The sequence below is a fragment of the Pleurodeles waltl genome, chromosome 3_1, assembly GCF_031143425.1.
Source record: "Pleurodeles waltl isolate 20211129_DDA chromosome 3_1, aPleWal1.hap1.20221129, whole genome shotgun sequence".
NCBI lineage: Eukaryota > Metazoa > Chordata > Amphibia > Caudata > Salamandridae > Pleurodeles > Pleurodeles waltl.
In genome coordinates this window covers 1,552,606,430-1,552,619,398 of record NC_090440.1, presented here as the reverse complement: position 1 = coordinate 1,552,619,398, position 12,969 = coordinate 1,552,606,430, and the positions used below count along the sequence as shown (strand labels likewise).

The 12,969-nt window shown below is 46.1% G+C and overlaps 1 protein-coding gene across 1 annotated transcript in view; it reads left to right on the top strand.

Annotated features, from left to right (window-relative positions):
- The first annotated feature begins 244 nt into the window (after window positions 1-244).
- The window catches only part of UPP2 (uridine phosphorylase 2), a 274,606-nt gene continuing 261,881 nt past the window's right edge, over window positions 245-12,969 (top strand). The window contains exon 1 of the mRNA XM_069225143.1: window positions 245-820. Within this exon, the coding sequence (XP_069081244.1) occupies window positions 756-820 (65 nt within the window). The 5' untranslated portion in view covers window positions 245-755. The remainder of the gene's footprint in view (window positions 821-12,969) is intronic.

Below are 12,969 nucleotides of genomic sequence, written 5' to 3'. Positions count from 1 at the left end.
GCAAAAAAAAAGGCTTCATTTTTGCTGTCTTCCTTTGAAATTACCCCTTCTACAATATAAATCAGTGGGGAAAATAAATCCTCACGATTTTTTCCAAATTCTCCCACTATCATGTCCTAAAGTGTTGGCATGTATGTACGTGACACTAGATAAACGCAGGGAGTGGATATTAAACCTGGTAACATAAAGTGTTACAAACGTTAACAGTCTATATTGATGATATTTTTCTTTAAACTGTTTTTTTTTCTTCATTTATTTGAGGAGCGAAAACGCCGGAAAACAGCCACTTTTATCCCCCTCAAACTTCTTACAAACCAATTCTTGCCACCTGCGAACACAAATGAAAGCTAAACATAGGGAAGGGTTAGTATTTGTACTGTCAGGAATTTGCCAGTCATGTTTTCAACAAATGTGAGGGTAATGAACTTCAAATATTGATCCCAAACACTGTGAGATTTCCCAAATACTGCCTTTTCGCCCCACCCCCTGTACACATGCCGCTTGGGGGGTGTAACATAGCAGCACCTACTGAAAACATTCTCCCACACACCCGGGACTGGGGATGCCTCAATATATAGCGCTGCATCTTACAAAGCCGAGTATCCACCAAGCGTCCCTGCGAAGATTGAATCCTGAAAATTCAATGTACACGGCCTATCTCGGACAGCAGTGCACGGAGTGATCATTCTGGGGGAAAGGACAGCGTTATTTTCGAGCCTTATTTTTCATGCTTTTTTTCCTTGATCTGAGCAGCAATGGCGCCGATAGTAGCAGGCAAGAGTAGTGAGGCTGCTGTGACTGACATAAACGGCCAGCTTGGGTAAGTAATGGGTACTTCGCATACATTATAGCTTTGCCCTGTGTTGTTAAATTGGACTATTCATCAATGTTCCTTTAATAAAATATATTCTAGTTATAAAAAACTAACTGGCCTGCTCAGACGTTAGAAGTGAAAAATAAATCATTTTAAAGATATGCAGACTCAGAGTTACAAGTCCTTGCACGGGACCTAAATTGCTTGTGCTCTTGGGCAACTGATTTTCTCTCTGTGTGACCAAGGGATTCTGTTTAATACATGTTGCAGTGGCCTCTTGGAAGCCTACAGGTCACCCACAGGGCAGCCCAGCGTTTCGTCCTACTGAAAGATATTAAATAAGACCTATTGACATGGGCATTAATGAAACTAGTGTTGTACCAAGAGAGATTGCGGTTTGAGCTATACATTATAATTATGCTTTAAATGGTATTGGTATTTACTATTTATTATTATTGTTGCTGTTTTCCAGTTTTATTTGGTGTGTGTGTGTGTGTGTATATATGTGTGTGTATATATACATATATGTGTGTGTGTGTGTATGTATGTGTGTATATATATTTACATATATATATCTTACTGGCAGTCACAAGCAGGGAGCTGCTATTTGAAGAAGTTCCCTCCTTGCGGGAGCAAAGCTGGCTCCTGCAGGAGTCAGCTAGGACCGCGTGGGCCTTAAGGCTCCCCCGCGGTCCTCTAGTGTAATAAAAACAAAAGTGGCCTACTGGGACAGCTATTAAACTATCACCCTTAAGGTTAAAGTCTTGGTATCACATACTGTGACTGTTTTTTTTTTTTGTTTTTTGTTTTTTAAAGCTTGCTTGTGGTATAGTGGTTAGGGTCTCAGACTGACACACTGAATGTTGTGAGTTCTAGTCTACGTGTAACTATGATCATTTCCATATTACAATTTTTTTCCTTCAAATATTTAAGGTAAATACTGAAAGGTGATATCACTCTGCTTACTTGACAAATGCATTTTTTTAAAAATTTGTCTGAAAAGATCTCATTCTAAGTATATCATTCATCAAAGCCTGAAAAATCTCTCTCTCTCTTCCTCTCTCAATTATTCTCTGGGTGGTTTTAGTGGCTTTGCTGCAGGGCCTGGCCACAAGCCTTTGGTCGTGCTCGGTGCAGGGTTGGGTGGTCATCGGGCTGGGCCACAGGCCCTGCAGCTTACCACCGCTGTGCTCGGCCAAAAGCAATGCTTGGATTAAAGTATAGTAATGAAAATTACTTTACGTTAAAAAAACATAGAAATTCACTGAAAAAAGAAAAGTTACAGGGGCGTTATGGTTATAAAATAGAATGAAAAAAAACAAAACATAGAGATTCACTTAAAAAAACAAAGGTTACAGGGACGCTATAGTTAGGCTCACATTTTAAACGTACAAAACCATGGGCATCTTTAGATCCCCAGTATGTTCGTATGTGTGTGTGTGTGTGTGTGTGTGTGTGTGTATATATATATATATATATATATATATATATATATATATATATATATATATACACTGAAAAAGTAACAGTTAGGTGAAACGTTGAACAATAACGTTTTAAACTTTAAAAACCATAGAAATTCACTAGTAATAGTTATCTTAAGTAACTACAACTTATGCCCTAATGTAACTATAACTCGCACCCCCACCATGCACAGTTTTCTCATCAATAATTTATTAAAATGTTGCAGTGATATTATCAATGGTGTCATGGAAGATGTAAAATGTATGGTGATTAGCAGTGCATGGCAAGGGCACGAGCATTTCCCTGCCCGAGGGTGTGGTCATGATAATGTTTTGATCTCCACTGGGCGGGAGCAGTTTTCTGCTCCCGCCCAGTGGGAGAACTTTGCACTTTCCCTGCCTGCGGGCAGGGAAATAGAAGGTCCCCTGGGGGTTGGGGACACTGTCGCTGAACTGGGCCAGGGGATGGGGTCTGAGGAGCCACTATATGGCTCAAGGAGGGGGAGCCCCTTCCTCATAATTTAAAATACCAGCCCTGGGAATGGGGTCCCCTGGGCCTCTCCTGGCTTAGGGAGTGGGGCTGTGCAGCCCTCTCCTTTTTATTTATCGCCCCTGGGGATGGAGTCCCTGGGACTTCTTGGAGGCTTCCCGACTTCCCACCCGAGGGTTGGAGGTTTGATAGCTTCCTCCAGCTGGCAGCCTTGCGTGGGGCCTCGGGACTCCTGCTGCGAGCGGTGCAGCCCCCTGGTGAAGTGCGGCCCGACCTGCCCTGAACGGAGGGGCCTAGTTGCACATGCCGGTTTACTGGCCTTATGTGAGAAAGGGCCTCTTTGGGCATGGTTAGCCCCCAATTATTGCCTGGTATTTAATGTGGTTTCAAAGTTGTTAGTTTCCAAGGCTCCTGCTAACAAGGTTCCTTGGGCCAGAACTCTTTCCCAAAACTGTTGTGATGCATTGGTACAATTGGAAAAACCTTTGGGTGCCCGTATAAGTCCCTAGAAAATGGTACTAAGGTACCCAGGGCATGAGGTACTAAGGGTAGGCGCTTGAGGGCAGCAGCACAGATTGTGTCACCGTCAGGGACCATGCATCCAAGTGCATCCAGCACTGCCATTGCAGGCTGAGTGTCCTGGTGCAATCTTACAATGCTAAACTGACATGGCACAAAGCCTATGTGCCCTGTCCATTACGCACTGCATAAAATATACGTAAGTCACCACTCTGACAAGCCTTCCAGACCTAAGGCAGGGTGCACTAAACTGCATGAGTGGGCATAGATGCATGAGCAATATGCCCCTACAGTGTCCCTGCCAAACCTGGGACTTAGTAGGTGAACAGAGAAGCCATTTTACATGCATGTGCTGGACACTGGTCAGTACAATGATCACAGCTACATGATGGCCACTGTGCACTCTTGTTTGTTTGGTATCAAACAACTCAGAATGATAAATCTAAACTGAATTTATTGCAGAATGTACCCAGGAGCCTTCTTAAAGGTGCCCCCTGCAATTTCTAACTGCCCTGGCATGGTTGCCGGCCAGTCACAACCAGTCTGGCACCACCAGACAGGATTCTGGAACCCTGGGGTGAGAACCTGTGACCTCTGAGTCCAGAAAACAAAGTCCTTCATGGGCAGAGATGCTACACCTCCTCCCCAGGAATGTCCACAGCCCTGCCTATGAGCTTCAAATGGCTTACTACCCTTGAAATTCAACTTCCAGCCCTGTTGCTAGCAGCAGATAGCCACCCCTGTTGCAAACCCCCTCTTTTGGCGGGAACAACAGCTGGAAAATGCACAAATGACAGGAAGAGTGGCCACCCCCAGCTTGCACTGCCCCTAAGGTGTTGCATGCAAGGTGACCCCTCCATTTCATTTTTCCCCGTCTTGCATGGTAGGAAAATAGCGTATCAGGGTTAGGGAAGTGATGTCTGCCCACACGAAGTGGTCACATCGTGGTTGTTGCCAACCTAAGATAGATGACCCGTTGGTCACTACTAGGTACTCCCCTAAATACCCATTAAATGCAGTATTTAATGGGCACCCCTATACCTGCAGATCAGATTCCAAGGAAACAAGAAGGCCTGCAACCAAGAAGACCCAAGGCTCGAGGACTGCATTCCTGCTGCACAAAGATAAAGGCACCAAACCCTGTCTGATGCACCCAGGGCTTGACAATCGCCGTTGAGGGGTTGCACGGACTTTGGGCAGACTCTACAAAGCCCCAGAGGCCCTCCACCCTTCTGAAAATCTCCAAAGATCTGCCTCCAGAATGAAGGCATCAATCTCTGCAACAAAAGACTCAAAGACCAGTGAAGTCCAGTTCACTGACCGGCTGCTGACCAAGGAACCAGACACCGCAGCCAGACTAAGTATCACCTGACAAATTCAGAGGACAAAACCTGAAAGTGTGCCAAGGCTGGTGGCACTGCGGCCTCCAATGGTGGAACTGTGCAATAGCCAGGGGCCCTGGTTACTCAACATCGGACACCAAGAAGAAAAGTCCATTCCGGACTCCAAAAGGACCAGAAGCAAGCCCTTGATGAGTGACCTCAGGACACATAAGACCCAGCCCCCAGAGTGGCCCTGCTGAACTGCAATCCACCCTCAAAATTACCTGCCTCTTGCTTCCAAGGGCACCTTTGCGCATAGCTCCTGGCTCATCTATCTGCTCTCCATCTGTCCTCCCTGGGCCCTGCACCAGCGAGCCGAGCCAGCTGTGCTCTAAGGGTCCCCCCACCCCCTGCAACCTCTACATTCCAAAGGGGCCCACCGAACTCACCTTGAAGTGCACCTGTGAATTGCTTTTTCAAGTAGTCCCAGCAGTGGTCCTGCTCAAGCACCAAGAACTTTTCAGCAGCTCTTCCCTCCAAAATCTGGAACCACCTGACTCTTCTGGCTAGCCCACAGGTCTTCTTGATGACCTCAACCTAAGAACAAAAAGACACATCCGTAAACGCCTTGCCTGGTTTTATATGCATTTTTACATTTTTCTCCCATTGATTCCTATGGTGCGTATTTATGAACAAAAATGCAATTTTTGCTAAACTTTGAAAAATCAAAACTTAAAAAGTACTTACCCCATTGTAATGATCTTGGTCTTAAAAATGTATACAAATCTAAAGTATTTTTGTAAATTGGTCTTGAGTTATTTCTTTTAGTGTGTGCCTTGCTTTATTGATTCTGTGAGTACAACAAATGTTTTGCACTTCTCCAAGATGGGCCTAACTGCTCGACCCAAGCTACCATGAAAATTAGAGCATTAGGTGGTCTAGTGTTTAAACTCTGTAAACCAAGGTGTGGTTCCCCAGACTCTCTGCATTGTGAGCCTGGTTTTGCACACTACATAGAGAGCCAACTTCCTACAACAAGGAGGCACAATGTCAACCATTCTATTGAGCCCTAGCTTCAGTACAGCTGCCTTTCAGTTTGGTAGTGCCAGATTATATATCCTTAATGTTATTGCACTTCAGCCCTGAGATAGACAAATGTGTGCTGGTTACAGGGGCTTCGTATATAAGCACATCTTACCTTTGTTTCACAGTGTTGTCAGTTCATGTTACTTCACACCTGAACAGCTCCTTATTGTTTGAAAAAACTCCTAGACCTTTACGATAAGCAAAAGTACTTTTAAATGTTTTTTTGTTTACATTTCTATGTGTGATAATGCATTGATGTGTGTGGCAGAGTATTTCATTATAATAATACATGTATCAGACAGCCAGGTATGACTGTATGCAAACATGGAAGCCCTCTTTTAAGGAATCTGTGTGGCAGGCTCAGGGCCTAGAAAACTAACATTGTGAATGGAATACAAATGTGTGTTCAAGATCGCCATATTAATATTACCTTTATCTTCAGTGCTACAAAACAGAGATTTCCATTCTCTGTTGTGCACACAAGATCACTATATTTTAAATGAAATAGTTTTTTTCTGGAAGTTAAAAGGTCATCTTACTTTGCACACATCACTTTTTCGAAGTAAATAAGAAAAGCAACAATTGCTCAGCATCTTGAGTGGCTCTGCAACATTTACCTGCTGTCTGTTGCTCCAGTAAGAGAACGATTGTCTGCCTACTGAGTGATGATTGAAGATGATGCGCAGGGAGTGGCCCCCTATTTCTTTTTAGAGAATCAGTGGAGGAAAGAGCATAAAGAGAAGTGAAGAAATGTAGATTATGATTGCTGAGATGGGACTTGGCACAGAGCAGGTATTCGACTGATGGCCAACACGCCTGAAGCATGCGGGGATAGACACCTGACTTGGCATATTTACACAAGAAATTACTAACTGCTCCAATCCAGTCCAGGTTATTTTTGTTTAATGTGTAGAACTGTAGTTCTCCTAAACCCATAATTAAACCAGGACTACGAGTACCAGAAACTATAGAAAATTCTTAGATTGGCTGAGCTATTCAATCATGGAGCTGGTAGATTTCAAATCTCTGTGAACCAACGTATTGCTAAGGCCATATCTAAAGTGAGGCAGAGTTAAAAAATACCCAGACCTCTGAGCTGCCTATGATAACGAATACCGAGACTGGTTCAGGCAGTGACATCTAACATTAACACAGAGCTTTCCAGTTCTATGCTTGAGTAGCTCATTCCACCCATTTTGTTTTGGTTGCATGGAGAGATTTGTAGTGCTGGTTAGCCCGTTATAAATCTAGAACTACAAGTCCCAGAATTCAAGGCAAATACCAGGAATGTATGAACTACTCATGCAAGGAACAGGTAAACTTGAGAGTTCTGCATAGAGTAAAAGTGATCACTTACTGTGGCTTGTTACAAATGGGGTCTTTGGTTGGCACTCAAGTTACCCCATGTCCAAGCAAGGACCCTCACTCTAGTCAGGGTAAGTCACACACAATCCAAATTATCCTGTGCCCACCCTCTGGTAGCTTGGCACTGAGCAGTCAGGCTTGACTTAGAAGGCAATGTGTAGAACACCACAAAAATACACCACACAGTGTTTAAAAAATATATAATATTTATCTGGTAAAATGCAGGTCAAAACGATCAAGATGCAATAAGTATATGTTGAGCTATCACTGTAAAAATTATATAAAGTGTCTTTAGTCTCTTAAAAGCAATAAATGTCTCTTGCAAGCACAAAGTACCTGGTTTGTGTTAAAAATTTCCACAAAGAACCGCAGAGGAGGAGATGCGTGGAAAACAGAAAGGTGTGCGTCGATTTATCGGGCCGCACACAGCGATGTGTGATTTGTTTTCCACGCAGGTAAGGCTTTGCGTCGATTTCCGTCACTCAGTCATGGATCCTCTTCAGGTTGTGGGGTTTTTGGACGCCCCGGGGACGATGGGTTGAAATCCAGCACTGGCAGGACGAAGTCACAGGGTCTGCATGGAAATTTCTACCGCACGGCAGGCGCTGGGTCGATTCCTCTCTGGAAGTCAGGCTGCGTTGTTCCGGCTTGGCTGTGCGTCGATCCATTGGGCTGTGCGTTTAATTTCCATTTGCTACAATGGTGCTGCGTCGATCTTCTCATTGCGAAGTCGGTCTGCGTCGTTCCGGTTCAGTGTGCAGTGAATTTTTCACTGCAATGCAGGCTGTGCGTTGTTCCTGGCAGGCTGTGCGTCGATTTCTGCTGCACAGGGAGTTCTTGCAGGAATTAAGGGGGTCATTATGACCCTGGCGGTCTTTGACCGCCAGGGCCAAAACGTCGGGAGCACCGCCAACAGGCTGGCGGTGCCTTCCGGCGTATTTGGACCGCGGCGGTAGCACTGCGGTCGCACCGCCGGGGCCGGCGGTATACCGCCATTTTAGCCCCGGCGGTGATAATCCACCAGGGCAGCACTGCAAGCAGCGCTGCCCTGGGGATTATGACTCCCCTACTGCCAGCCTGTTTCTGGCGGTTTGCACCGCCAGGAAGAGGCTGGCGGTAAGGGGACTCTGGGGGCCTCTGCACTGCCCAAGCACTTGGCATGGGCAGTGCAGGGGCCCCCAGGCAGAGCCCCGTCACGCATTTCACTGCCCGAATTACGGGCAGTGAAATGCACGACGGGTGCTACTGCACCTGCTGCACATCAGCATTGCCGCCGGCTCAATTACGAGCCGGCGGCAATGTTGATGTGACTTTTCCGCTGGCCCAGCGGAAATGTCAAAATAGGGAGCCAGCCATACCGTCACCAATGGCGGTATTCTGGCGCCCACAACCTCGGCAGACCGCCGAGGTTGTAATGACCCCCTAAGTCTTTTTGGTCCTGAGACTTCAGGGAACAGGAGGCAAGCTCTATCCAAGCCCTTGGAGAGCACTTCTCAGCACAGCCAGAGAGCAGCAAGGCAGCAGGACAACAGCAAGGCAGCAGACCTTCACAGAAAGCAGTCAGGTGAGTCCTTTGGGCGCCAGGCCGTTCTTCTTGGCAGGTTGCAGGTTCCCTTCTCCATGAAGTGTCTTCATGAAGTAGAGTGTCTACTTCAGAAGTGTCTGAGTTGGTAGGGGCAGAGGCCCTGTTTAAATAACCAAATGTGCCTTTGAAGTGGGAGGGACTTCAAAGAGTGGCTTAGAAGTGCACAAGGTCTCCTTTCAGTTCAATCCTGTCTGCCAGGGTCCCAGTAGGGGGTGTGGCAATCCTTTGTGTGAGGGCAGGCTACTGTCCTTTGACATGTAAGTGTCAGGCCCTCCACCCTCCCAGCCCAGAAAGACTCATTCAGTATGCAGATGTATGCAAATGAGGCTGAGCATCCTGTGTTTGGGGTTTGTCTGAGTGAATGCACAAGGGAGCTGTCAACTAAACCTAGCCATACATGGATTGTAAGGCACAGAGGGATTTAAGTGCAGAAAAATGCTCACTTTCTAAAGGTGGCCTATCTAAAATAGTAATATTAAATCCAACTTCACCAGTCAGCAGGATTTTGTATTAGCATTCTGGCCATACTAAATATGACCTTCCTACTCCTTTCAGATCAGAAGCTACCACTCAAACAGTATATGATGGTAGCCCTAATGTTAGTCTATGAAAGGAGCAGGCCTCACAGCAGTGCAAAATGAATGTAGGAGTTTTACACTACCAGGACATGTAAACTACACAGGTACATGTCCTGCCTTAGTGGTGACATATGTAGAAAAAGGGGAGTTTTAGGCTTGGCAAGTACTCTTAAATGCCAAGTCGAATTGGCAGTGAAACTGCACACACAGGCCTTGCAATGGCAGGCCTGAAACATGGTTAAGAGTCTACTTAAGTGGTTGGCACAAGCAGTGCTGCAGCCCACTAGTAGCCTTTCATTTACAAGCTCTGGGCACATGTAGTGCACTTGACTAGGGACTTACAAGTAAATTAAATAAGCCAATTGGGTATGAGCCAATGTCACCATGTTTTACGTAGACAGCATATGGACTTTAGCACTGATTAGCAGTGGTAAAGTGTGCAGAGTCCTAAAGCCAGCAAAAATGAGGTCAGAAAAAGAGAAGAAGGAAGGCAAAACGTTTGGGGATAACCCTGCAGAAAGGCCATTTCCAACATGGCTTATATGCTTGCTTTCAGGCATGACAGAAGCTTTTTTGAGATCTGCTTAAACTTAATATGGCTTTCCACTCTTGGGCTGTATTGCATACAGTGTTTTCAGGGGCGAAGCAGGTGTGTGCACCCATTTTCTGCACCCTAGAACAATTTGGTATTAAGGAAGGTGCACAGATGCTTGTGCAGCCCCTTCTGTGATCATATAGAACTAGTGTACATATAGCATGGGCACTATCCTAGAGGGGCATTCACACTTTTCCTCTATGCCTTTGCCATACTATCAACCCAAGCGCACAGTCAGAGAGGCGGCAGGAGGATTACTTACTGTGTGCCACAGAGAGGTTGTGCACAGATAGTGTGCTACCCCGGTACCTTTCTGGAGGGTGAAATGGGGGGCCCATGGGCCACCCAGACATCCCGTATAGGCGGGTGCAGTCAATCATTGCTCTTGCCTGCAAAGGGATCTCTGTCCCTCTTGAATGTGCAGGCTGGGGAAACCAGAACAGTGAAAGGCAGGCAGACTGCTTCCAGTGTCAACTTAAGAATTGTCTGGGAGCTGGGCAAGAAATAATTTAGGGCCCCCTGTTAGGATGAAATTAGAATTGTATTACCTATTTTCTGCTGATTCAAGCCTAACTAATGCCAAACTGTATTGAATTACACTTGAACTGTCACACAAAAGCAACTGAAAGTCTTTCCATGGGCCCCACAATTCCTAATAAATGACTTAGTAGTGAAAGTGAGAAGCGGAGGCAGGCATAGAGAGGTTCTGATAGAGTAGGAGACATATCACTTTATGAGGGGGGCCCTTGAAAAGTGGGGACCCTGGGCAATTGCCCACTTTGCTCATGCCTTAAAACATCTCTGAGTACTTCAATCAGCTGGTCCTTCTTTCACTAAAGCACAGCCTACGCAGAAGCACAAGTTTATGGATACCATGGGGGCAGTGCATTATGAGTAACCGGGCTCAATGACCTTGTTTGTGCCCACCACAGCTAGTTAGAAGTGCACCACAGCACAAACAGGTACAGTGTACCCTTGCGGTAAGATGACCCGTTTTCTTACAGAAAATAAAGTGTTCCCCATGGAATGAAACAAACCCTCAGGTTGTCATTAGCAGACAGCATTCGCATCTCGTGCCAACTATTTTACTAGCTGCCTTTCGCTGTCTCATCATGATGAACCTTTAGAAGGCAGGTGGGGCCCTGAAAGTGTATCCTTGCTTGCTTTAAATTAGTAAACAGTAGGCATTTTACACAAGTAACTGCAGCAGAGTTTCCACGTTTCTATTGTCCATGCAGGAACAGTTCTTACAGTCCAGGCTTATGCAGTACATTCTGGGATTTGTTAACCTTATTTTGTAAAGCCATAAACAGGACTACAAATCTCGATTGCAAACAAGTAATGCATGGAGTTCAGAAACTTAAGCTATGCTGGGACCTCCTCAGTGTTTTTGATTTCCCTATGAAGAACTGGATTTTCAGTTAGAATAACAACATCCTCCTTCACTCTAAGGGCCTGCCATTCTTTACCATTCAATTAAATAATAACTTTCTTATGTTTTTTTAAATGTTTGTTTCCATCCTAAAAATGTATTATCCATGTAGCATCAAAAATAAGTGTTAAATATATATAGCTCGGCAAAGATGGCACTGGGTCAATTCTATGCTTAAAGATTTTGCTGTACAAATGGCAAAAGACTTAGGGGGTCATTGCAACACTGGCGGTCTTTGACCATCAGGTCTGTTTTGTCAGAAGCACCGCCAACAGGGTGGCGGTGCTTCCTGGGGCATTACGACTGCGGCGGAAGCGCAGTGGTTGCACCGCCGGGACCGGCGGTTTCCAGCCACTTTTGTCCTGGCGGTTTAAATCCCCCAGGGCAGCGCTGCCCAGGGGATTACGAGTCCCCCTCCGCCAGCCTTTTCATGGCGGTTTGAACTGCCATGAAAAGGCTGGCGGAAAGGGGAGTCGCAGGGCCCCTGGGGGCCCCATGCAGCTTTTCACTGTCTGCTTAGCTTAGCCGCAACACCGCCAGCTCCATTTGGAGCAGAGCTCCCCACTGGGCCGGCGGGCGGAAACCAGGTTTCTCAAAATAGACCCTGCTGGAGTGCGGCCGCATTGGCGCCCGCCCGGCGGTTCAACCTTGGCGGGCGGCCTCAGCCGCCCGCCAAGGTTGTAATGAGGGCCTTAGTCTCTTTCTAGCTCTGCGTGGATGGCACTGTGTCACTGCTATGCTTAGAAACTTTGCCAGAAAAACAGAAATTTGAGGTGAGCAAATCTAGAGTGTCGCTGGTGCTGCAGGGTGCTTCTTACTGGAGCTGCTCTCTACCTAAACTTGGGAAATACCCAGAGTTCTCTCTTCTGTTTTGCATAATTTATGTGTCACTGTAACCCTGAAAGGGTGTTGTTTTGACATATATTGGGTGCTACCTTGTGCCTGGACAAAGCTAAACCTCTCTGAAGAGATGTAATGACATCGAAACGTGCCAGGGGTGGTTTTTGTTCATTTCAGGTTGGCTTGGATGGTATTTTACTAGTCCAAAGCCTTAACACTGGGTCTGGAGTGGTGAAAGGCTTTTGTCATTTTACAGCTCAGCAAGGATGGCACAGGGCCAATCCTGTGCTTAAAGATTTTGCTGTACAAATGGCAAAAGAGTTTGGGGCATATTTATAAGCTGCATGCATTGAGCCACTTTGTAACCCTTTGCGCTACATTATGTCTGTGCCAGGCTTAATGTATGCAAAGGGGGCATTCCCCCGTTGGGGTGTGTGTGAAAAAATGGCGCACACATTGCGTCATTTTGTATGGCACTTTTAACGCCTGCTCAGACCAGGAGTTAAAAGGGGGCTTCCATTATTTATAATGGGTCCCTATGTACTCTGCAGGAGTACCTCTAACATTTTGGTGCTACTCCTGCAGAGTACACCAATAGCGTCATGAACAATGATGCTATTGCCCCCTACCCGGTGCCGTTGTGCATCGTATTTTAAATATGGCGCACACCTGGTGGCAGTAGGGATGGCTCCAAGGGGCACAGGGAAAGTGGCGTTGCAATTGGTGCAGCACCACTTTCCATAAATCTGCCCCTTTGTCGCTTTCTAGCTCCCGTCGATGGCACTGTGCCAATCCTATGCTTAAAAACTTTGCTAGAAAAACAGACCATTGTGATGAGGAAATTTGGAGTGTTTCTGGTGTTGCAGGGTGCTCCTTACTG